Source organism: Agelaius phoeniceus, chromosome 2, assembly GCF_051311805.1.
Source record: "Agelaius phoeniceus isolate bAgePho1 chromosome 2, bAgePho1.hap1, whole genome shotgun sequence".
NCBI classification, from domain to species: Eukaryota; Metazoa; Chordata; class Aves; order Passeriformes; family Icteridae; genus Agelaius; species Agelaius phoeniceus.
Window position 1 is genome coordinate 3,253,181 of NC_135266.1, and position 26,902 is coordinate 3,280,082.

At 44.1% G+C, this 26,902-nt stretch overlaps 1 protein-coding gene across 2 annotated transcripts in view; it reads right to left on the reverse strand.

Moving 5' to 3' along the window:
* Window positions 1-26,902, reverse strand: part of ERG (ETS transcription factor ERG) — a 64,496-nt gene that overhangs the window by 13,214 nt on the left and 24,380 nt on the right. The window contains exons 2-6 of one of the 2 annotated variants that reach the window (XM_054654822.2): window positions 20,041-20,258; window positions 7,765-7,916; window positions 4,183-4,386; window positions 3,195-3,275; window positions 1,204-1,275 (exon numbers count right to left, since the gene is read on the reverse strand). In XM_054654822.2, the coding sequence (XP_054510797.1) occupies window positions 1,204-1,275; window positions 3,195-3,275; window positions 4,183-4,386; window positions 7,765-7,916; window positions 20,041-20,258 (727 nt within the window). The remainder of the gene's footprint in view (window positions 1-1,203; window positions 1,276-3,194; window positions 3,276-4,182; window positions 4,387-7,764; window positions 7,917-20,040; window positions 20,259-26,902) is intronic. The other variant, XM_077193216.1, reaches the window with a different exon arrangement.

Below are 26,902 nucleotides of genomic sequence, written 5' to 3' on the forward strand. Positions count from 1 at the left end.
GTTTCTTATGATACACTGATTTAATTTCTATTGTAAATAGTTGTGGGGTGCTTTGGTGAATGCCTTATGAAAGCCAAATGTATGCACTGATCAGCAGTTCCCTTTTTAGCCATTAATACAAACAAACAAATCTAGCAGAGTTTGATTTCCAAGGATCCAAACAAGTTGAATTTGTTGATGTAATGGACTGGTAGTTGTTTCCTTTTCTCTCTCTTTTCAAATTATCAATTACCAAATCTACAGACATGCATATATACATGTATACAAGGCTATATTAAATAATATCTGTATCTACCCTCCTGCACTCTACTCTAGAGCACAAATAAAATAATTCCTGCTCAAACTCCCTTTTTTAATGTCCCAATATCTCTTTTCACCAGAGCTCAGCCAATTCCAGTGCATGCCCCTTCTGAGCACTCGGATTTTTGCCTCTGGCTCAGTAATGGCTGGCTCAGTATTTGCTGCAACTCTTCTTCATGTCCCTTAGTACTCTGCACTCATTCTTGGAAAAGCAAGTGTCCAGTTTAGGCATTTTTCCAGCATTTTTTGTGGTGAAGGGTGATAAAAAGAAAATCTTAGCCTTCATAGCCATGTCCTCACATTCTTTGATTATTACCATCAGCCTTTCACAAATCAGCACATCCACAAAACTTTCACAGGTTTCAAAATTTTGAGCTTTAAGAACTTCCTTATGTTTTGATTTTACTGAACACTCTTTAAACTCACAATCAGATTGTTGTGGGTTCTGCTTGCCTCAAATATAAGTAAAATGTGGACAGTAGGAGAAACATACATTCTGCATTTTCAGGGTGTTTTTCCACAACAGACTTCAAATAAAAGGGAATTTTATCCTCATTTTGCAAACAGAGAGCTGAAGGGGATTGACAGGTGACTGTGCTGGGACAGTGCAACAGAACCAGAGAACAGAGCTCAGGTTTCTGATTCCCTGGTGCTTTAAGAAGTTGATACCATTGCTTCAAAGACAGAGGTTTGTGAAAGAAATGGACTTATTAAACTCTGCTTAATTATTTCACTCTAATTATTTCACCCTACACAATTACATAGACACATATATATGTGATATAAGTACATAATGTGTATTCAAAATAGAGTCTCATATTTAGGAAAAGGAAAAAGAATGAGATATTTCAAGAGATGAAATGAGTAAGATCACAGCACACAACAAGTGGTCATTGTTCATACCTGGCCTGGTTGCAATTCTTTGTGTTGCTTCTGGATAAACTGATGTGTTTGGGAAAATAAAAGTGGCACCTCCTGAAGAGAAAGAAGAGGACATAACACCTAAAGATTCATTTCCACAGTCCCTGAATCCACCAATATTTTCCCCTCCTGTAGAGTGAATGAGTGAGGAATCTGAATAACTAATTTCTGCCTTTGGACTGTTAGATACAAAAGTTCATTCCAATAATCTTTTACATCTGTGTAAATCCATTCAAAGTACTGGATAAAAGTCTGTGCAAAATCTGTTTTAAGAAGGAGACAGTCAAGCTCAGGAAATCCCTTGTACCACAACCACCTCCACCTGGGAAGGTGGCTTTGTACCCCCTGAAATAAAACCTCTTTGCCTTCATTAGTGCATTCCCAGAAAAGTCCGTATTTTCAACAGAGACTTTTGGGTCAAACCCTCAGATAGCTCATTAATCTTCCCCAGATTGAAAAAAAAATGAGAAATGTTGAGCCTGATGTAGGAAATGGAATCTCCCTTTTCTCAGGCATTGAAATTGCTCTGACTGCACCAATGGACTTCTCATGACTCTCTCCAGGAAGATCAAAAAAGTCAATTACTGCTGAATTCAAGAACTTTTTTTCTAACTCTTTTGTGGCCCACTGAAAATTGAACAACTGATTTCCCATATGCTGATGACCAGCACACCATTATTCACACTCCCCAATGACAGATAATCTCGTTTTGGTGAAATGAATTTCAGAAAATCATTGTCAGTGCACACATAGAGAAAAAGATAACACACAGAACTGCTGAACAACACTTGGATATCCACAAGTGGAAGCTGCTTGGCAAATGAGAATCTCTAAAGCCAGAGATGGAAAAGACCATCAAGTCCATCTATTTTTAAAAAGGACTTCAATCTTATCCAAACCACATCAAAGTAAATGGAAACTTTTTTGTTGTTGCCTTTGGTGGGGTTTGCAGCAGGCCTAGAGCCCACAGCAGGACTTTGTTTGCCACTGTGACCAGTGGCAAACCTCTCATGGCAGGGAAAGATCTAATCCAGTGAATTTTGCTATGAAACTCACTCAGAGTGAAAAAGGAAATAAAATATGAAAGAAACATTGCTATCCAAGTTTTGTTTTCTTTTTCTTTTGCATTATCCTTTGTATTATCTTTTTCCTTTCTCATAGAGAATTGTTCTTTCTGGTCACTGTAGGTAACTAACACCCTCAGGCATGATCATGCAATATTCCAAACATCTTTTGTAGGGATATAAACCACATTATTATTTGTACCATTCCATGCCATCCTCTGCTGCACAACTGTTACAGCAAGTCAAAATAGATTCTGAATTATTTTCATAAATACTTTAATTTGCATCCTGAAAGACAGATGAGGCATGTGTCATTCTCCTCCTGCCTACACTCAACACTTTTCTGGGCCAAATTAACAGAAGGGTGAGTATCAACAAAAATAATTTTAAATTCAGATCAGACTTAGTGGAATTCCCAGCTCAAGTCCCACAGCAGCTAGAAAATGAGATGAGATGAGATAACTGCCTAAAGAGCAATTTTATTGATTTATTCCCACAACATTTAGGTCATGGGAGGGGAGACATCCCCATTCCCCAGAGCCCAAAGCACTTCTGAGCTCCAAGAAGCTTCTAGGGATCCATGGAGTAGATCTTACAGTAGAATGGACAGAAGGACCATAAAAATCCTCAGATGAAAGGCCCCAAACCTGCACTTTTATGCTGTGTCAGGGACCCCATCCTCTTGCAGGACACCAGAAATTTCTGCACCATTTTTGCGCCACCTGGCCCTGCATGATCTCACCTTTTCTCAGTGTGTCTGTGCAGAAAACACACAGACAGCAGGGAGGGGACTCTCTTGCCTCCCTCCTGATTTACCACTTCCATTTTTTTAGCAAGCAGCCCATGGAAAGGAATCCTGTGCTTTTAGAAGATGATGACCTACAGCAGTGGGAGCAGTGCCAGCATTACCTGTGTTTCTAGCATGCATTAACCGTGGAGAGTTTTGTAAGGCCTTATCAACATCATCTGAAGTCAAATGTGGAAGAGGAGCTACAAAACAAAACAAAAAGCAACACCAAAATGTAAAAAAAATCGTGAATTATCTTTTTAAACCATATTTTCCCCTGACAGGATTGCCTGAATGTGAATCTATCAACAGCCCGCAGTTTGGAGGGAGGTGTGTGGGCTACAGGGTAAATTAGGGCATTCATTTGTGCAATATCATAATTTATTGTTATGAATGCACAAAATTTCTGGCTGGTTATTGACAGTGTGCGTGTGGAGGAGACTGCACCGCACTGGTGTTGCAATGCCTGGTGTTTTTTTTCTCTAAAAACCATGTTCATTTTAACTTCTTTAAACTGAGGTAAATTTTCCTCAAGCTTAGGTGAAAGCCCTCAATCCAGGTAATCCCTTTTTTCCCATTGAAATTCTAGCCATGCACTACAATCAATTTGCATTTGGACTTCAGGAACTATTCCTTTTTTTCCATGAATTTACAGAATTTTTTTTATTCAATACAGTTGAATCTTCCCAATCCTACCTAGAGTACAGCAAACTCCTGCCATTCCTTAGAATCATGCCTGGAATTCACTTTATGAATCAATGTTTGCACTCTTGTTTAGTTAAAATGGAAAGAAATGAGTATGTGACCAGAAAAAACATCAGCACTGAACCCCATGTGATTTTTTCGTCCCGCTCAATATGCTTCAACTCAATTTTTTTTCTTCCTGCTCAGTATGCTTCAACTCAATTTTTCTCTGAGATGGATACCTAGAAAGAGTCCCTAATTCTTCTCTTTGATAATAAACATGAGTGAAATTAATGGGAATCTTTGGGCTGGCCTCCCTGTCATGCTCTTAGGAACAGCAACATTTGCAACAGACACTTGGAAAACCCAATTATCCAGAGCGATCAATCTGGGACTGACTGCAGGCACGACGCAGGGCTGGCTTACTCTCTCTGAGGTAGTGTAGGTGTGACAGGAGGATGTCTGCATTGTAGCTGGGGGTGAGCCTCTGGAAGTCATCCTTGGTCATTTTGCAGAGCTCCTTGCCGTCGATGTTCTGGAAGAGCAGGATGTCCACGTCCGGCAGCCCGTACTCCTTCACCGCCCACTCCAGCCACTGGCGCACGTGGTCAGTGCTCCACAGCGTGGGGTCTGCAGGGCCACACAGCAAAAAATCAGGCAGGGAAGGGCAATTCTGAGGCACTGGATCCATGCAAAATAGTCCCCCCTTCACTGACTGCTGGAGGAGTTAATTTGGTGTGCTGGGTGCAAGGGAGAGCAACTGTGGAGGGCTGAGAGCTCTGAGTGCTAACAACAAAGCCTGTCAAGGGAACAAATCTGTGTCAAGGGAGATATAGGCTGGATATCAGGAAAAAGTTTTTTTACAGAAAGGGTGAGAAAGTTCTGGAATGGCTGCCCAGGGAGGTGGTGGAGTCCCCATGCCTGGGTGTGTTTAACAAAGCCTGGATGTGGCACTGGGTGCCAGGGTTTAGTTGGGGCTGGGCTGGTCTCAATGGTCTTGAAGGTCTCTTCCAACCCAGGGATTCTGGGAATTCTGGGAATTCTGGGAATTGCTCTGCACAGCTCCCTGACAGGAGGGGCACTGAGGGGAGATCAGGCTCTGCTGCCATGTCCCAAGGGAAAGGAGGAGAGCAAATGGCCTCAAATTTAGGAAGGACCTTGAGAAACTCGAGCGCATCCAGAGGGGCCAAGGAGGCTGGAGAGGGGCTGGGAACACAAACCCTGTGAGGAAGCCCTGAGGGAGCTGGGGGTGCTCAGCCTGGAGCAAAGGAGACTCAGGGCTGCCCTCCTCACTCTGCACAGCTCCTGAAAGGGGCCTGGGCTCAGCTGGCCCTGGGCTCTTTCTCCAGCAGCACTGACACAACCAGAGCACACAGCCTCGAGCTGCACCAAGGGAAATCCAGGTTGGAGAGCAGGGAAAGGTTTTTCCAGCAAGGGTGAGAAAGTTCTGGAATGGCTGCCCAGGGAGGTGGTGGAGTCCCCATGCCTGGGTGTGTTTAACAAAGCCTGGATGTGGCACTGGGTGCCAGGGTTCAGTTGAGGGGTTGGGGCTGGGTTGGACTCGGTGGTCTTGAAGGTCTCTTCCAACCCAGGGACTCTGGGATTCTGTGAGTGAGTTCCTTCTCCCACTCAGCTCTTCTGCCTCATTGTTTTTAGGCCTTTTTAGCCATTGTTTTTAGCTATTTTTAACAGAGCTTCTGGCCCACTGACAGCACTGCAAGCTGGAGCTGAACAAGTTTCAAAACTCTCTGTTCAATCCTTATCTTTATTCAAGTGAAATTTCCACTCATGTCTGAAAGAATCTTTCTTGGGTACAGGATAAATAACCACTCACAGATTCAGGCAGTTATTTCACAAACTAGAGTGGCTCTCTAGTTAATAATATTAGAATATTAAAATATTCTGCATTTTTTTCCCCAGGCTGCTGTGTTATACATTGCTACACCTGCGTGGTTTTGCACTCAATACCTGAAGTATTGGAAAACCATCTGGGGAAAAGAACCCCAAACAGCTGAGATTTCTAGCAAAATGTTTTTAAATTAATCCTTGATTTTAATTTAAGGTTTTTTTAATTTTTCCCTCTAAACACCTCATTCTCTATTTCTCTCCCATTCTATCTTTCCTTGTTCTTGAGTGAGGAACCAACACAAAGGTCCCTCAGCTCATACCACAAAGAATTTATACTTTTTGCAGGGAAAAGATTAAAGCCAAGGGGAAAGAATTCTTCAAGACTTTATTCCTTATCATCTTAATGACTCTGTGTTTTTGTGATATCTTCAAGGCTGAGAATGGAGCATGTGGAGGTCAACTGGGTCCCAAGGTTCATCCCATGAAAATCTGGGACATGAATGGCAGCCTAAATAGCTTTTCTATGGCTTAACTTCAGGGCCAATCCCTCTATTTTCACTGCAGTTCAGGCTGGTCTGAAAGAGGTGGAGACCTCCTGAATTCCACCAAAAACACTTAAAATAATGCCTCCATCTGGTATGAAATAAGCAAGAATCTAGAGGGATGCAAGTCTGGTGGCAAATCTTGGGTCTGAATGAGATTGCCCACACCTACAGCAAAGAACTCTGAGAACTTCACTTTGCTCTGAGGTAAACAACCAAACACCAGGAAATTTACCAAAATATTTTCATTATGTCTGTAATTTTTAAACAACCCTTAATGATGATAAATAGAAAGTTACAACAGCTGGAAATGTGAATTTTACTTCTTACTTCACCACATGACCTGCACACTGCCTGTGCAATAATCAAAACCAACTGATTTTTGCGCATGAATTTCTTCAAGTGACTTCAAAATGGCAAGACTGTGACTGTGACCATCTTGCTCCTTGATAATCATTCAAACCCACCTCAAACACACCTCCAGGAATACACCAAATAAGAAAATCCCTTGCTGAGCTAACCATGCTAAGAATTACTAAAGGTCTTTTTTTAAAAAGTGCCAAACATTAGGGAGAGAAATGTTTTGGAACATTCAAAAGCTCTGCATTTCAGTGTTGGCAGGACATTTATTATTCAGAGCATCACTCTCCTGCCTCCAGAACAGAACTGACAACACCATTGCAGAGGAGGACACTGCAACAGCTTTGTCCACACCTTTCTTGACAAATAACTGAAATAATCACAGCTTGCAAAATTGGCCACAGTCAGTACTCTTGCATGTCTAAGCAACTGAAAAACTGTAATAATATTAAGCAACATGGCAGAGGCAGAAATATTTCGCACAAGCACCTCTCTGCTGGAGAGGAACCAGCAGCAAAACATTCCCTCCTGGCTGCAGGTGTTGAGTTTACCCTGTGCCCGTCCTGTGGTTTAGGAACACCCACAGATGCCAGGATGCTGTGACTTGGAAACAGGCATGCTAATTATTCTGCAGAATATTCCAGGTTTGTTTGGAAAACAAGGCAGCCAGAAGTGACAAGAAGGCAGCAGCCTCCTTGTCCCATCAACTGTTGAATCCCACAGCCAAGCCTGCCAAGGCTGACCAAGAATTTCTCAATTGTGCTCTTACATTGCACTGGAGTTGTCAGTTTGCTTATTAAATATTTTATGCTGCCCAGACTCAGAGAATAACCCACATAAAGGCTCTTCATGCCCTGTTTGATCCCACAGAAGCTACTTTTTGGTATTTTCAAAGACAACCTGTGCTACAGGGATCCTTTCTCTCTCTATCCCACACATGACCTTGTCCAAGGGATAAGAAATGGAGGTGCTTCTTCCTTTTGCTCACTTTAGGGTGAAATCCTCCAAGAAGGAGCTACAGGAGTCAGATAAGATCTGGAGTGCCTCTTATCAGCCCATTCTGCTGCTGAAATGGGAAGAACAGATTGAGGAGGTGTCCTCCCTGATCCTCCTCAGCTCATTCTCTCAATAACCCCTACAAACTACTGCTCTTTTCCTCCTCATCACTACTTCTCTCCAAACCCTCTCAAATAATCTTAGTGGGCTTGAGGGAAATGCAGTTTTTTTTAGCTTGCAGTTTTGGTGCAGAGGGTCTGACCTGCGGGCACAATGACTCTTCGCTCGTTGGTCGTCATGTTTGGGGGTGGAACGTGCTTCTCCTCCATGTAGCTTCCATAGTTCATCCCAACACTGTCCGAGCTGCTGACCATCTTCCCTCCTTTTGCCACGCTGCAGTCATCTGGAGAATTCCTAGGCAGACAGGAAAGGTGTGCTTCCATTATTATTCCAGTCCTTAATAATATCATCAGAAGAAAATCACCTGGAATGAAATGGAAAACTGGAAAGCCCAGTACCTCCCACCCGGTGACTCTGCAGATTCCTTCAGTTGTCTAAAAACACCAACCAGGTTCAATGGACCATAGATTTATTTCTATTGCCTAAAGATCAGGCTCTCATATCTCTCCAGAAATTATAAATAATGATAATTTAATTCCAGACATGGAATGGAGGCTTGGTCATGACCTTGTTCAGCCTGGTGGCTGCAAGGAGCTGCATTTCCCTCTCCAAACATCTCACAGACAACTGAGAAACACAGAAATGCACTTATTGCATATTTTTTTGGGGGAAAACTATTCTTAGTTGCCATTGTCCAAGCAGTCCAAGGCTTGGAGAGCTGCCCACCTCCACTGCCACCGTTGTTCCACACTCAGTTGCACTTCATGTCAGGCAATGTATTCACATTTCTACGTAAGGCTCACAAAAAAAAGGGAACATTTGCCAAAGCCATGATTTAAAATACCACACGCATGACTGGAAAAACCTTTCAGCTCCTGACTAGCTCAGTCTCCATGGTACTGTAGTCAAGACAGGGAAATCTGCAGAGGATCTGCAACCAGACACCTCTTTAATTTTGGCTTTGCTTTCTGAATGGAGTCTTTAGGTTTAACATCCCACAGGGGCTTCCCTAATGGCATTTTAATTGCATCACAGTTTTCTTTCTGGCAGACACAGACATATTTGTCCCTTAATTTAATGTCTACAACGTGTTTCATCAGAGGGAGAAAAATTGTTACAAAAATCAAAATAAAGAACTCGGCCACGGGGAATACCTTTAAATGTAAAGAGTTTGTTTGGCAAGGGAAGAAGGGTGTTAGCTGGGGATTGGTTTCTTCAGCAATACCTCATTACTAACAAGCTTTCCTTTAGTCCTGCCGTTTAACTCCTGAAATTGTGCTGTGGTCTCACTAAACAAGAGGCAAGTCATAGATTCATGGAATCATGGAACTACAGAACGGGTTGAGTGGGAAGGGAATTTAAAAATCACTCAGCTCCACCTCTGCCATGGCAGGGACACCTCCCACTGTCCCAGCTGCTCCAGCCTGGCCTTGGGCACTGCCAGGGATCCAGGGGCAGCCCCAGCTGCTCTGGGAATCCCATCCCAGCCCCTGCCCACCCTGCCAGGGAACAATTCCTCATTCCCAATATCCACCTAACTCTTTCCTCCTTCAGTTTAAGGCCTTTCCCCCTTGTCCAGTGACTCCAGGCCCTTTCCAAAGTCCCTCTCCAGCTCTCTTGGAGCCCTTCAAAGCCCTGTGACTCAGTTGTGTTGACTGCTCAGCACTACCATGCTTCAGTTATAATTCTCACATGAGTGTTTTAAAAAAAGAACCAACACTTGGAAAGCTGAAAAATTAGTGTACATCTTAAATACTAAAAGAAAATATTAAGCATAGCATTATTTTTTCTATGCAGTGTTTCTACTAATTTTACCCTTCTGTGTTAAGGAAAAAAATCTGCTGCTGCTGACTTTCAGTTAAAAAATAAAATATTTTTTATTTTTGAGATCATTCAATGGTTGGCAATATTTTTTTTTTTGAGATCATTCAATGGTTGGCAACATCATCTTTAGGAGAAGGATGAGGGCCTCCAATGTTGCCTGGAAAATGTTGGCTTCACACACTTTTTCCAGGATTCCTCTAAAGACATCCCCTATGAAATCTGCCCTGTGTAAAAGCCCTGCAACTGCTCTGTCAGCCCCAGGACTGAAAAACAACCACGAGGGAAAACACAGTCAGCACCTGCCACTGCATGGTGGTGAATTCAGCCCTTCCTCTCACAACCAGAGCACTTGGGCAATATTTTCTCAGGTTTAGTTCTGCTCTCCTACCACACACCACTAAATATAACCCTGGGATGCAGCCCATTTCTGTCCAAACAGAGCAAAACAAAGCTGCTTTTTGTTTCAGACATAAAATCTGAAGGAGAGCTTTTGTGATGATTCCTTGTGAGTGAAATGTTGCCCTTTTCTGCTTCCCTTCCACAAATACAAATGGCATAAAGGCATGAGTGAACCTGCACTTTAAATCATTTGGAAACATCCTCCACCACCTGCCCTTATACCTGTGCAGATGTGGACCCCAATTCCCAAAAGCAATTCTGTTACAAAGACTATTTGGCTTATTCATTGAATTTTTAGGAAACAGAGAGCTAGCAACATTCTTTAGTTTAATTGGCACAGTTATTTAATTTTGGGTTTCTTTGGTTTTTTTTCTGGGGGAAGAAACTTGGGCTAAAGGGACTCCAAAGTGAAATATCCCATCAGTAGCAGCCCACAGCACTTCTACAAGCAATGGTGCATTAAAAACACTCTTGTAAACACTGAGCAGTAAATGATGTGGAAGATCCAGTAGCACAGAGCTTTTGGCAATCTGACAGGGCTTCTGAGATGGTTTTCTTGATCTGAATATAAACACACAGGGGTGGGGAAGAAGATCATAAATAAGTCATAACTTTTCATTAAAATCCAGAAGCAGATGGTCAAGAGTTTTGTCCCTTTAGCTCACTGGGTGGACAAGCAAATCCCCCATCCATCAAATCTCCTAAGGCCACGCTTAATTTCAGGCATGGAATCAACTCCATGGGATTTAACAGGACTACTCTGGTACTTCAAATTGAGAGAGTGCCCTAAACCACTGAGCCAGGGCTTAACTCAGCTGCCTGGAACAAACTTCTACAGCACAGAAAGCAAAACTGAAAATGCAAACAGACGCTAGAAAATGGTGTTTCTAGTGCCCAGAACAACAAGAGAGTGACTGTCCACAAAGGGGTTTTTTAGGACTTTCTGTGAGTCTGCTTTATTTCTGTACCACCAGCGCAGCAGGGTGGAAAAGCAGCTTTTGGAAAGTGTACCCAGAATGAAGGGTGCAGCTCTGCAGTGATTCATCCCCAGCTCCAGGTCTGAAATGAAACCAGAGATGTTTTTCTTCACGGCTGCCTGTTATTTTTGCCCTTTGTAAATATACTGTGTTACACCTGGAATTTACAAAAAAGGAAAAAAAATTAAAAATTAAAAAGAGGTGAGACTACACACAGTCATGGTACCCAAGAACACTTTGTCCAGTCTTGAGATGATAAATGTCTGCTGAGAAAGTATTTTCTCCTTAGACCTGAAAGCCTCGCCTTAAAGCAGGGTTTACTTTTTTTTACTTAAAATCAAGTTGATTTGATAGTTAAATTTATCACCCATTCCTATCAAAGCTGACTGGAGTTTTGCCAGTCATTGACTCTGATGAAAGCAGATGTAAATTCATAAATAGTGTATGAAGCACATTTTTTCCTTTTCACTACGCTACTATTTTCCCCAGGTGACATAAAACACCTGTGTTGTGCTTGCTGAAATGCAAGGTGTCAGAGAAATTCAGATTAGGAATCAGCAAAACCCTACATGTGTAGGGTGTATCATTCCTGTAATATAAACTCCTCTGTTTGACATATCTGAGTTTCAGAGTGAAATAAATGAGGAAAAATGTATTCTCCAAATATCTACATGTCTTCACAAGTTTAATAAGCACAGCCTGGATTACAGAGGCTGCTACAAGGTCAGCTCATAGCGAGGGCAGTGCAAAGCTTGCTCAGCCTCATCTTCATTCACTGCAGCCACTCAGGTTGTGGTGAATTTGGTCAGTGCTTCCTCCCCAAGGAGTTTGTCACTGAAAAAGTGGCCTATGAAGAAAAAAAAACCTGAAACTTCCCCAAAATTTATTACTTTGAAGCGCAGTGGGGACAGCCAGATGGTGCCAGGTGAGAAGGAGCCTGTGCTGAGACTCTGAAAAGCATTTCCAGGGTGGTCTTGGAGGCCTCAGCACTCACTCAGAGAATCACAGAATCCCAGGATGGGTTGGGTTGGAAGGGAACTTGAAGATCATCCAGTGCCACCCCTGCCATGGCAGGGACACCTTCCACTGTCCCAGGCTGCTCCCAGCCCCAGTGTCCAACCTGGCCTTGGGCACTGCCAGGGATCCAGGGGCAGCCCCAGCTGCTCTGGGAATTCCATCCCAGCCCTGCCCACCCTGCCAGGGAACAATTCCTCATTGCCAAGATCCCATCTAATGCTACTCTCTATTAGGTTGAAGCCATTCCCTCTTGTCCTGTCCCTCCAGGCCCTTGTGAATATTCTCTTTCCATCTTTCTTGTCAGCTCCTGCAGGCCCTGCAAGGCCACCCTGAGCTCAGCCCAAAGCTTCTCCTGTGCAGGTGAACAATCCCAGCTGTGCCAGCGTTTCCTCCCAGCAGAGCTGCTCCATCCCTCTGCTCATCCTGGAGCCTCCTCTGGATTCCCTTCCAAGACTTCTTGTGAGAGGAGAATTTCCCACAGAGAACTCCAGCACAACAGAGCCATGAAAATGCCAGAAAACTCACACTGGTCAAAATATCTGCTCCCACACAGTGACCTTGGGCTGGGGAGCTGTACACAAAAAAGTAAAAAAATGGGTGAGTAAGTAACTGCAAAAGGGATGGCCAGGTGGGAACAAGCTGCCAGGTCTGTGGAAGGCAGGGAAGTCCCTCAGAAACACACCACTGGCTAAAGCTGCCTAGACTGGTGCTGAAACCATGTTGACAGGCTGCTAATCTTTGCTATAATGTGTCAAAAGCAGTCCCAAGATGACAAAAAAAAAAAGAAGGGAAGTGCAGTCTCCCCATGGCCACTCAGTCATGGCACTGCCCTGCTCCATGTTGGGCTTTGCATGGTGCAGCAGCCCCAGCAGGCCATGGCCATGGGATGGGGCATCCCCCTCAAACAGAGCACCCACACCTGGGAAAAAACCCCCTATTTGGGGTGCCCTGGGCTCAGTGGGTGCTCAGGGTTACGTGGGGCTGGCCCAGGGTCACTCAGAGATGTCACCTGGAGCCACTTCTGGCTCCTTTCTCCTGTGACAGAGCTGCTGGCTTTCTGTAAACACAACACAAGGTGCTTTTCACTGAGCTGTACACACAGCAACCACTCATCTCCAATCAAACAGTAACTTTGGCCAATCCAATCTTTTCATTTTCTTTTTTGTTTTCTTCCCCTTAGCTTTCCCCAGCCATCCTGCAACCCACAGCTGCTTCCAGCCTCAAGGCCATGGTGGCAAATTGCAGGCAGTCAGAGTCTGGCTCACTAGAGGCCAGTCAAGCTATAAATATTCCCAGCTTTGCTCTTTGTGCTCCCAGTGTGGGGAAACAGCTGGTTTAAGTTTGACTGCACGTTGTCATTTCTCCATTAGTGCAAACACTTCAATATTTCTTACGTGTCAGGTTGGAGTGAAGAAAGGGAAAGCAGGGAAGGGGGTCACGAAAAGCCAAAGCTAAGAAATGATGTTCTGTATATACATAATTTACAATTAGATTGCTGCCTGGGACAAGGCTGAGGTTTGACATGGTGATAGCTAGGCCAAAGCCACAACGACTTCCCAGTTGGCCTATAACTTTCAGGACCTATTTTCTCTTGTTTTTCTTTTATTATTTTTATAGAAATTCTATTATGATGGTAATGGATTACATTTCTCAAATTGTATTTCATTTCAAGAGCTTTTAAGGCTGTTGTATTTGTGGTTTTGTGAAATATGAAATACCAGGAGATGGGGCCCTTCCCAAACCACACGTGCCTTCTTTTGTGGGCAGGGATCATATAGAAAGTTAGGAAAATAGAGCATGCCAGGCACAAACAGAAGTGACATCTTGTATGGAAACCATAATCCCCCATGTCTGTGGAATGTCTGCTGATTTTCATGATTAGCACTAAGGGGCTGTGAGGGTGCCAAATTTTTTTTTAAGGACTTTTCCTTACCTTCTGTTTCTGTTAAAAGGCTATTCCTAAACTTTAAATACAGAACAACCCCACTGATGCTGCCCTGATCAAAATAAAACACCCACTAATGATAGGGCAGAGGAGAAAACTCACCATCAGCTGTAAGTGCTCTGGACCCAGTAAACAGGAAATAAAAAAGCAAGGATGGCAATAGTTTTAAATAATGACAGTGATCACAACTCTTGTGGGGTCCTATGTCATTATTTGAAGATTATTTTTGTATTTCACTGCCCATCTGAAAGCCTTTGGTTGCTGGGAATTCAGTGGCCAATCCCAAACGTAGCAGTGATAATTATGAATGAGCCCATTATCCTGGACTGGAAAGCTTCTTATTTAGCACCTGCCAACCCAAAAAGCTTCCAAAAAACCAAAATAGTTGTAGTATTAGTGAGCCGAGTTAGTTTTTCCCCTTGGCAACATGTTTTCCTCAAGAACAGAGCCAAACCATGCCCACACACACATGCAAGTGCTCGTGTTAAGCTGGTGGATTTTCAGAGCAAAGAGGAGCTTCTTGAAGCAGTCACACATCCTGACTTTGCCATTTTTCCATCTTTGTAGGCAGCCAACCCCACCAACCACCCAGTCAGTGGGAAAAAGGATTATCAGTCTGAGATAATCAGTGTAATATTACCCAAAATTAATAATACTTTACACAGGCAGCTCCAATAAGGAGAATCATCCTCTCAGGACACATCTCCCAGCTCTGCCCTGGGCTGCAGTAGGGGCTGACTCTGCTGGTGATGCCTTTTCTTTGGTTTTAGACTTAAGAGTTAGATATGGTTAAAGGATAAAGGGTTTTTATTTTGGTATTTAACAAGGATTTTTGTGGTGTAATAATTTGTTAAGGTGGAATATGCTGAAATGTATATATATCGTAGATTGCATATACTATTTTACAGATTTTGTAAATTAGCATATTTAACAAAGATGTTTTAATGAGAAGCTTAAATGAATAGCAGTGAATGACATTTTTCTATTTTAATTTTTTTTATATAGGCTAAATTTTACTTTACATGATATGTTTTAGAGGAGGCTTTGGTTTTTTAAGACAGCATAAGGTTTTTTGGTTTTTAATTGTGAGGTTATTAGGATGCTTGTTTTTTTGGCTTAGTAGAATATTAGGATTATGTTAAGATATTAGCTTTAAAGAATTACAAGTATGCATGTTAAGGGTATCGAGAATATATAAGAAGTAGATAAAAAGGTAACAAAAATCATGATGGCATCACTGGAGACACAACCCCATGGCCTGTTGGGGGCTTTGGGCCAGGCTTATTGTTTAGTCTGAGCTGAGGTTCCCCAGGAATGCCAAGGTAAAGAATTTCTTTACCTTGTGGGTGGCAGAGCTCTGGAACTGCTGCTCAGGGAGAACAAGGAGTCTCCCTCTCTGGGGACATTCCAAACCCACCTGGATGAGTTCCTGTGTCTCCTGCTCAAGGTGACCCTGCCTTGGCAACAAGAATGATCTCCAGAGGTGCCTTCCAAACCCCACAATTCAGTGATTCTGCTTAAATGCTCCAATTAAATCCACCAGTATCACACCATGATGCAGAGATGCTTCCTACAGCTTAAAGCCTGCCAGCCTGGATCCTGGGAGCAGGCTGGATCTGTTGGAATACAGAGCTCCACATGGATGGATGAATTCTCCCTGCCCATGCCTGGGCACAGCAGCTGTGACACATCCTGATGGTACAAGGCACCTCAAGGGCTCCCCATTTCAATTTGCTGGCTTGTATAGCACAAAGAATCTACTCCTTCGGAGGCTTTACATCAAGAGAAAAAGAAAAAAAACACCAGCAAAGAAACTCAAGTTCACCCTGGACTCTTGAAAAGTCCTCCAGTGTGTCAGACATGCTGAACCTGGAGAGTACAGAGGCTCTTTGATGAAAATTCAGGCAGTTACATGCAAAGAAAAATGGTACTTCCCAAAAGACCCAGCACAAAAGATGTATTAAGTGATAATTTCATTCTCAAATGGTTTTCAAGCAACAACTGGTAGCACTTAAATCAACATTTTGCACATGATTAAATCCTAAGGACAACTAATTATTTCTGGCATTTCTTTAAAACTTCTCTATCAGCCAAGCTGATGTTGGAAAGCTTCTGCTGTGCTTTCACTGCAGTTAACTTTCAAAATACTTCTTCAATGAAATCATCACGCTGCTCATGGCAAGAGAAATTTATCTGTGGCCTGAATAAGACTCTGTGTTCCACTTCAGCCTGCCTGAAAAAGATGGATTACCTACAGTAAATGTCATTATTCCAAGCTACCTTTGTGTAGTGCCACCCATGGGCACGGCAAAGCCCCGTGAGTGAGTGTATTCCAAGACCGCTGGGAAATCCATGGATTTATAAATGTTGTTTAAGCAGTACCCAGAGCCTCATGAGAGCATTTCCACAGAGTGAATTTCTCCCTGAATGCACGACATGAATTGCACTCATTGTGGTAGAATTGCTCATGCCTAATTTGATGGAATACATAAAGAACAATAAACAGCAAAGCACCAGTGTGGCATATGCAACCTCCAGATTTATACTACAGGGTGAATCTTTTTGGCCTGACCCAGGAGCAATAAATAGCAGGAAACAGGAATGTTACATTCAGGTGAAAGATTGACTGTAGTGTAGCACGAAAGGTCTCATTAGATTTATGTACCTGGAAGGAACAGAATTAATGTACTTAGAGAAACTCAATTTGGTACCACCTGTATTATACATGCAACAACAGCCAGGTAAATGATAGCTTTAATTTAAACTTTTCTTGCTTTATTTAATTTAAGGTAAGCCCCCAAACTGTATTTTGTGGTGCTGGGCTGCAGGTTTTATCTTGAAAAATACTGTTATTGTTAAAGAAAAGTGTGTAGCTAATCCCTGTGCAGCACACTGAAAATAACCCTTTAATTTCATTCTAATGGCATTTCTCTGGTATTCACAGGAATGCCAGCTCTGAGACTGTTAACTTTTGGAATTTAATGTAGGGCAATTACAGCCAAAGTATGTCTGGGGAAAGTCCTGGCAGAGGGGGCACACTCCTTCTCTGTGTGGGTGCTTAACTGGGGATGTCTGAGGGGTTCAATATGCTCCCAAAATTTTATACCCCCCTCCAAAGCACAGAATATATGGCCAGGAAGCTCTGACACAGGGAGAGCTGGACAGCAAAAAATTGCAGTGTTAACTTCTCCCTGTCCACCACTTTGTGGGATCTCATTCCCTGCTTTGCATCCTGAATTATTCAGATCCAGGTGCCCACGTGAGAGGGCAGAGGATGCCCTGGAGATCCTCAGGGCAGCACTTGCACAGCTCTGAGATGTGGGGTTGTATTCTAGACTCCTCTGGGACAACTCAGATTTTAGAATGGGTCTAAACAGAACAGGTACAGTTTTAATAAAAAATGAAATGCAGCTCCAAGCACTCCAGGAACTGCTTGTGGTAATATTGAACATACAAAGCATTTTAAGAAGTGAGGAAATATTATAATTTATTATTATCATTTAAGGAAACAATTTTATGGATTGCAAAAGAAGAGACTAGGGAAGGCTTCTGCAGAAAAGGAAATGCAAAGTAACTCACAGAAAGGCAAGGTAGCACAATCTGATTCACATTCTGTTTTCCCTAAAACTGGCAGGAAAACCACATTTCCATTCCCAGAGTGTAATAACACGACATATTACACTCATGTATGTGAGATGTAGAAATGCCACAACATATTTATTTTTGTTGATTGGCACTGTTAGTTCTCCATTAAAAGTGTAGTATTAAGATCTATTTTTTCAGGCTTGAGTTAGGCCCTATAAAATAAAACATCTCTAATGAAATAAACAGTGGTTTTTAATGACTATAATTTAAAAATATTATTTTTGTGTATAGTATGAGCATGCAATTTTTTTTTGTTTGTTTTTCTGCTAATCTTTTTTTTTTGGTAGCTTTTAAGTGATTTTTTTTTCTCCTTTGGTAGCTTTTAAGAGATTTTTTCTTTTTTTTTCCTTTTTTTTCTTTTTTTTTCTTTTTCAGCAAATCATGCTTTAGGAAATGTATTGAAGTATGAATTTTCCTTGCTGTCTCCATTTAGGAACTATGCACTTATCTTTCAACAGGGAAGGCTCTAAAAAAACTCAAGATTAACAAACAAACACCTTCCACTGTCCCAGGCTGCTCAAGCCCCAGTGTCCAACCTGGCCTTGGGCACTGCCAGGGATCCAGGGATGGAATTCCATCCCAGCCCCTGCCCACCCTGCCAGGGAACAATTCCTCATTGCCAAGATCCCATCCAGTTTGGATGCCATTCCCTGTGTCCTGTCCCTCCAGTTCCTGGTGAAGGGTCCATCCCCACAAGCACAAACATTTAATGAGGATAGCACAGACAGCTCTGAAGGAAATGCAGGCACCTCTATCCACAAAGGGGAATTTTGGCAGCTGAAATCTCAGCCACCTCCTGTGCAGGGAGCCACAGCATCACCCTGAGTGCTTCAGTGCGTGCACATGCTAATAGAAAATAGCAAAAAGAAGGAGAAAATTTAGAATCATGGAATATCCTGAGTTGGAAGGGATCATCCACAGCCACCCCTGGCCCTGCCCAGACCCCCCAGAATCCCACCCTGGGCATCCCTGGCAGTGCTGTCCAAAGGAGCTGTGGCAGCCTCAGGGCAATGCCCATTCCCTGGGCAGCCCGGGCAGTGCCAGCACCCTCTGGGGGAAGAACCTTTCCCTAAAATCCAACCTAAACCTCTCAGCAACAATTAACTCTGATTATCTACTCTAGTGCACTTCATGGAATTTACACTGAAGGAAACTGTGATCAGTTCTCTAACAGAAATGCCAGCACAAATACTTCAGAGGCAATTTCAGGAAGCAGGTAAAACTGATTTTGAATCAAACACCATTTGTGATTATACCTGTGCATTTGCTTAGCACAAAAAAAAATTTAAAAAGACACTGGAATAGATTAAAGACACCAGAACTTCTGAATAAGCAGCCTTACAAGAAAACTTCCTCTAATTCTTGGTAACTTCAGCTCACCATTTATTTCTATGTATCTCAAATCTTCGACTGCTCACTGGAAATCCTGATTTGACTTCAGCACAATTCCCAGCCTCACCACAGAACATGGGAGGTGTGATAAGCTGGCAGACCACTTTGCCCTGCTTGTGGTGCTCATCACATCAGCACAGCAAGTGTGAACAGCAACCACAGAGCCCAGGGCTGAGGTTTTCCTGAACAACTGACCCTGGGAGATGAGATTAAAACACAACACAGGTGTTTGGGACAGGGAGATGTGAAGCACAGGCTCCACTGGTACATCACCAACAATTGTCAGCAACTGACTCTTCTGGACCCTTGCCCTTCAGCAACACCAAAGGAAAACTGTTTTGACAGTCAGGCATCTTAAACAGGAAAGCACTTGTTTGGATAGCTTCCTTAAAAAAAAAAAAAAATCTTCATTGTGTTTCTTCAGATGTCCCACAGGGTGCCCTAAGCTTGGGAAAGGCACCAGTCAATATCCAAAAATCCACTGTAATACCTTTGCAGACTAATTGACACAAGTCTTCTTTATAGTGACATCCCCCAAAAAATGTCCTGAGACAACAGTCAATACACAGACACTCTGTGGCTACTGCATGTTGAGTTATTTATTTTTCTGTTCCTTTCTACTCCCCTGCCTGCCTCCATATTTATGTTGTTTTTTCAGCATGAGTTCTTAAATCCAGCTTCACTTTTTGGCATTATGTTTACAGTGACTACAAAAGGAAAGATCAATAGTTCACACCCTCTGCCATTACAAGATTTTAATTCCAGTGTTTCCCTGTTTGGTTATCTTTGGAGCAAAAACAACTGCCCAAATTGCTGGATTTAACAACTTCCATGGAGTGTTAGATCACACACACCACACCCTTTGATGGATCAGTGGTGCTGCTCCAGGCTACAGCAAATCCCCTTTTTATTAACTTCAATATGTGCTCTTTCACCTGGTGTGCAAAGCAAATTCACATCCAAAATCTATCAGCAGTCAGAGGAAAGGCATTGCACGAGCTCAGGAGAAGTCTGTGCCTGTAGCACCATTTCAGACCCTCTGTAACACCTGAACATGGCTGGAAGATCAAGGTAGGACAACCTGGAGCACCCAGGGATGGCAGCAGTGGCCAGGTGGGATAATGAGGCATCTAAAATGCTGCTAAAGATGCAGGTTTAGACAACTGAGCCACACCCAACACAAAAATCCCCGTTCTTGAGCCGCCCCCAGCCTCCTTACCTTGACCCATTAACCTGGTTGGGGTTGCACTCCATCTTGATGGTGACTCTGGCTGGGGGCTGTGACAACCAGTCCTGCTGGGGGACACGTGGGCTCATCTTGGAGGTCTGCCCATATTCACTGGAGGAGGAGGCTGTCATCTCTGTCTTGGTGAGGTGGGGTGATCCGTAGGCACACTCGAACAGGGACTGGTCTTCGCTCACCACCGATAACGCTTCCTGCAAACCAGAGACAGGTCAGGGCAGCCAGCACGGGGCTCCCCAGGGAAAAAAGGGCTTGTCCATCTCACAGGGAGGGGAACAGTTTCATGCATCAAGGAAAAATTAGGTTGGATGTCAAGAAAAAGTGTTTTACAGAAAGGGTGATGAAGTTCTGGAATGGGAGGTGGTGGAGTCCCCATGCCTGGGTGTGTTTAACAAAGCCTGGATGTGGCACTGGGTGCCAGGGTTTAGTTGAGCTGTTAGGACATGGGCTGGACTTGATGATCTTGAAGGTCTCTTCCAACCCAATGATTCTGTTCTATTAGTTTTTAGGCACAGCACTGTTACCACTGAAGGTGAGGACCCATGGGGACAGATGTTGTCAGCAAATGACAGGACAGTTGTAACAGTTGTGCAGCAGAGGATGGCACGGAATGGTACAAATAATAATGTGGTTTATATCCCTACAAAAGATGTTTGGAATATTGCATGATCATGCCTGAGGGTGTTAGTTACCTACAGTGACCAGAAAGAACAATGAGAAAGGAAAAAGATAATACAAAGGATAATGCAAAAGAAAAAGAAAACAAAACTTGGATAGCAATGTTTCTTTCATATTTTATTTCATTTTTCACTCTGAGTGAGTTTCATAGCAAAATTCACTGGATTAGATCTTTCCCTGCCATTAGAGGTTTGCCACTGGTCATAGTGGCAAACAAAGTCCTGCTGTGGCTCTAGGCCTGCTGCAAACCCCACCAAAGGCAACAACAAAAAATTTTCCATTTACTTTGATGTGGTTTGGATAAGATTTAAGTTCTTTTTAAAAATAGATGGACTTGATGGGGGAACTCTCCCTGGAGAGACTCTCCCAGCGCAGCTGGGCAGAAGCACAAACACTACCAAACACTGGGAACAGAGGAGAGGGCAGGGTGGGCAGCACAGCCCAGGTCTGTGGGGTCTCAGTAGAGATACAGAGGGTGAGATCTGCTGAATGCAGCAAAAAAAATTGCTGCCCCTGAGAGGAGAAACTGAAAGCCAGGCCCTGCTGACCTGCTGGGATCCTCCTTTCCTTACTCAGGGACCCAGCCAAGTCCCTTCTGGACCAGGAGCCAAGAAATGTGGGCAACAACCTCTAATCCAGGGACACCATGCCCACCAGCCACTTCCCTCCCTCTCATGGCAACTCCTCCTGGTGGAAATCCCACTCTGGAGCTGTGGGAAGTGCTTCCCACCCTGCTCATGGCAGCATGGGGGTTCTTGAGGGCAGCAGGGCCCATCAGGTGCCATCACGTCTGTCTGGAGGCCAGACAGACACCAGAGGGAGGGACAGTGACCCTCTGTTCCCACTGCCAAGCATTCCTGCTGGCACCAATTCCTTCCCTGAGCTATCTGGAGCTGAGTCTTGTGAGTCAGGCAGTGCCTGTGCTACCCCACATCCATCAGGAAATGTGGGAAGGGCTGAAACTCCTGAAGGGACAAATCCCATGTGAGATGAGGCTCCCCAGGCATGAGAACAGGTCTAGGCTGCCACACTCCTTCTGTCCTCCAGCAGTGCACAGGCTTGGGGACACCCTCCAAAAGCAGAATTCTGAGTAAATCCATTCTCCAGGGGTCACTTTGGGGGGACAAGGTGCATAAGGGTGCAAATTTGAGAAAGGGAAGGGGCTGCCCAGTGAGGTGCTGGAGTCCCCATCCCTGAAGGTGTCCAAGGAGCACCTGGACGTGGCACTCAGTGACAAGGTGGGCACTGGGCACAGCTTGGGCTTGATGGGCTGGGAGGGCTTTTCAAGCCTCAGGGACTCTGTGAAAGGACAGTGGCCCACTGTGTGACTCCATCCTGGCCCTGTGGCATGGAATGGAGCAGGGGTGCAGCCCAGCATCTCCTCCCTGGATTGTGGGGACAATCCCCACTGTATGACTCCATCCTGGCATGGAATGGAGCAGGGGTGCAGCCTAGCACCTCCTCCCTGCCACTGTGGGGACAATCCCCACTGTGTGACTCCATCCTGGCCTGGAATGGAGCAGGGGTGCAGCCCAGCATCTCCTCCCTGCCACTGTGGGGACAATCCCCACTGTGTGACTCCATCCTGACATGGAATGGAGCAGGGGTGCAGCCCAGCATCTCCTCCCTGCCACTGTGGGGACAATCCCCACTGTGTGACTCCATCCTGACATGGAATGGAGCAGGGGTGCAGCCCAGCATCTCCTCCCTGCCACTGTGGGGACAATCCCCACTGTGTGACTCCATCCTGGCCTGGAATGGAGCAGGGGTGCAGCCCAGCATCTCCCTTTTGCCATTTTGGGGACAATCCCCACTGTGTGACTCCATCCTGGCCTGGAATGGAGCAGGGGTGCAGCCCAGCCCCTCCTCCCTGGATTTTGGGGACAAGCCCCAGCCCTGGGCCAGCGAGGATGCTCTGTGTGAGCCCGGGGGCTGATGGAAGCTGAGGGGGAGGCTGGGCCAGCTGGCCATGGCTGTGAGTTTGGGGGCCAAGGATCAGGGAATGAGGGGAATTCTGAGCCAGACTCGGGGCAGGGAGCTCTGTGAGGCAGTGTGGGTGGGCTGTGCTCCTGCCAGATCTGCTGCTGACGGCCAGAAATGCGTGGTCCTCTCGGCAGAGGAGAAGGGAGAGAGAAAAGGGATGGGAGTTCCCCAGATCTGCGAGGGTGGGTGGCTGCCTGCAGGCTCCCACCCTCCCTGGCTGCTGGAATAGGACTCTGCTGAGCTCCAGCAGCCACATGCTGCCCTAAAAATCAGTGTTTGTTCATCTGAAGACTCATGGTGTGATCCTTGCAGATGTTCTATGCAGGGGGAAGAGTTGGACTTCATCCTTGTGGGTTTCTGTTCTGGGATTCTACATTCCTCCTTTTTATCCACCTGGTTTGTGAGCCCTTGGGGTGCACTCTGCTAATATTCATAGTTTGCTCTGCAGTTGCAAAGGTGAGGACATCACTTCCAGCCTCTTACTGCCTGTGAAAACTGAGATCACCCCTTAATCCCAGAGTTTGGGGAGTGGGATCTCAGGCCCTTCAAGCTCCCTGAGACTCATGATTGAATTAACACTAACACAGAGTTCAGGCAGTGATCTGCACCTTTTTATTGCTGATTTTCAGATGTCACCTGAGTGCAAAGATCAGCACTAGGCTGCCACCAGTGACTTCTCAGTTACCATCCCTCCTCCTTTCCCACCAAAATGCAACCAGCTACCTCTGCCTCTTTGGTTCTGTGAGACAAAAAGGATGCCAGGATACACCTCCCCTTTTTGTCATGCCAGAAATCTTTTCTCTTGGTGGTCTGAAGCTTTCCTGAAGAGCCTTTTCTAAGAAAACCTGCAGACCAAGGAGGTGTGGGGGGAGATGGCCACTGGTCCCTTGCTCCCCAAGGATTCTTCCCTGCCTCCACTGAGAAACCTCAGGGAACTTGATGTGCTTGGATAATGAAGTAGCAGGGATGATGTAACAAGAACTAAAGAAAGAAGATGTTACACTGGAAGGAAAATAAAGAGTTCTTTCTCAGCAGCCCATGAGATTTTTTCATGAAATAACTCCCCAAAATTAAATATATATGTGTGCACAAACACAGCTGATCACAGTGCATCTCATGCCTGACACTACTGAATGCACAGTTCCCTCTTTTCTGCCCCAATCCATGAGACTAAGAACACAAAACAAAATGTTAATTTGGAAAGAGTTAGCTCCAGTAAATACACTGAAGTGTGAATTATACAGGAGAAAGCTGATACAAACTGCAAATAAAACATTATTTAACTCTATTTACTATTGTAAATAGTAGAATATTGTATTTACTACTGTAAAGAGTATAAAGAGTATACTACTGTTAGAGTATTGTATTTACTACTATAACTGTTTACTCATGGACCTTTTCAAAACAGGCATCAAGCACTATATAATGGATTTATTTCTCATCCTCCCCCACACAAGTGACACAAAGCAAATTTCTTCTGGTTCCTATTAAAAATTACTCCACCTAATACAAGTTAATTTATGGATATTTAGGGTAAGTATAAATATAAAGAATAACAAAGAAAAAATTAGTTTTCTATTTATTGGCATTACTAATGACAACAAACACTGCTTGTACTATGGGTGTCCATTATATTGCCTGAAGAGGGAAAATGCAAACATTTAAACTTCCCAATGAGCACAGTAAATAATGGAAATACAAACCAAATTACCTAGGGCTGTGTGAATATCTACAGCTATGGGCACAAAACAAGACAAACACAAACGAACCCAAAAGACAGACTTAAACTTCACATTTGAGAGGAAAATTCCTGGAGAAAGCAAGCTGAGCCTGAGTTTAGCTGTGGTTTAATAGCACTGATCTGTATCCATCCTGCTGGCTATCAGCTGGTGCTCACTGACAGGTCTGGGAAGGCTCTGCAGGAACCACTGAGCTCCTGCCAGCTTTGTGTGCTGTGGCTCAGGCCCTGTGTGGAGGCTCCTTAATGTGCACCCCACAACATCCTCTGCCATTCACTCTCCCTGGTTTTGGTGGCCTGTGTAGAAGGACAGCAGGACAGGGATCTCCCCTCCCTGGGTGACAAAAGCTGCCCTGGCCATCAAAGCCTGTGCAAGATGTTGAGGAGTCAGCACAACTAAAGAACGTGGCCCATGCTGGAATCAGCCTCAGGTCTTCTTCAGCCTCTTCTTCCTCTCAGTGATCTTTAATCAGTGAATCAAAGAATGGGTTGGGTAGGAAGGGAACTAAAAGATCACTTCATTCCACCTGCCTGGGACACCTTCCACTGTCCCAGGCTGATCCAAGCCTCAATGTCCAACCTGGCCTTGGACATTTCCAAGGATGGGGAAGCTTCTCTTGGCACCTTTGCCAGCCCTGCCCACCCTGCCAGGGAACAATTCCTCATTGCCAAGATCCCATCCAGCCCTGCCCTCTGGCACTGGGAGCCATTCCCTGGCTCTTGTCCCTCCATCCTTGTCCCCAGTCCCTCTCCAGCTCTCCGGGAGCCCCTTTAGGCCCTGGCAGGGGCTCTGAGCTCTCCCTGGAGCTTCTCCTCTCCAGGTGAGCACCTCCAGATCTTCCAGCCTGGCTGCAGAGGGGTTCCAGCCCTGGGATCAAATTAATCCACTTAAAAGGTGTCCCAGGCTTTTCTGAATCCACTGACCCTGCACGACCCAGGGATGCTGAACAACCTGAAACCAACTGGGCAGAACCACCCCTGAATCTCATCCTGGGCAAAAGCAGCCAGCAATAGGAAGCATTTCTCCTATTTCTCTACAGGGATTCCTGATAATGGGCATGACTTGGTGTCCCCAAAGTGTGAGCTGTGAAAGGAAGGCTCCAAGAGTAAGCTGCTGTCCTGGAATAGCTGACAGAAAGCAGTGTGGGTTATTTCTTTCCTAAATACAGGGACTTTAAAATCTGCTTTGTGTTATAATTGCAAATGCAAGCTCCTGGACCAAATCTAATACAAAAATTGTCAGAACTCACCATCACGAAAAAAATAGCGGCGTGGTCTGGCCACATAGAAATGTAAACAAAGCTATTAATACTGACAATGTTTGGCAAGGTTTTATTACATATGGATGCCAGTTCTATTCCTAGTAAATGCTTTTCATTACTCATTTACATGTTAATCTCTTTTTCTCATCCATATTAATGCTGTCTCTGGAGCAGTTTGGCAACATCAAGCCATAAGTGGGATTAAGAAATGTAAACATTAATAATTATTACAAAATAGATGCCTTACAGGCTTCTTTCAGTATTGCAAAGGTTTGTACCTTTTTGACAATAATTTTAGCAGTGAATGGGTCATCTTCCTGAATTTCACATGATGCAACATATTCTCGTGACATCTCAGAAATGAAGCCTTTAATTTCTAGTAATTAATGTCTGGAGTAAAGGGATATGAAGGAAAAAAACACATGGAGCTTAAAGGAGAAGGTGGGAAGGGTCTTTCATGCAAATTGGTGAAGCAGAGCTGTTGGTATTTGAGGTCAATATTGAATATGAATATTCTTTATTTCATCTTCCTTTCTCCACAATTTCCTCTCATGACATCACAGGAAAAAAAAAAACAACCACAAAATCTAAACAAACCCATGCTCCTTCATTACATTCTTTTTATATTTTAATTGCTTGTACTATGCCAAACCTGGCTTCTCCCTTGGACTTTCTGTACTAATGATAAAAGAACAAAATGATTTCTCTATTTGGTTTTGACTTACACTTCACTGATAAGTTTAAAAAAAGAAAAAGAATAACAGACTGACAAATCTGTAGAACAATAGGTACAGCAACGCCTTTAAAGTAGGCATAAAGTCATTAGGACAAAGGTGTTTACTTAATCAAATGCAAGATTACTTGGCCTAGAAACATGAAGTTACAGGAAATGTGATTGAAGTAGTTCCCATCATGAGAAGCACATGCAAGCTGCCCCCTCCTTTAAATGCAATGTCAGGAACTAAGGACAAAGACTTTTTTTTTTTCTCTAAAGTTTGGTCAAACTCAAGAAATGGCTACACAAGACAATAAGGTGTGTGGTTGTGCAGCAGAATTTGCTTGGGATTAGGGATATTGGGGAATAAACAGAGCAGCAGGATTTTAAAGTGCTTTGGAGGCCACTCTAACCCAGGGGTTAGAACAGGTTATAAACTGTGACCTGTTTGGTTTGTTTCTT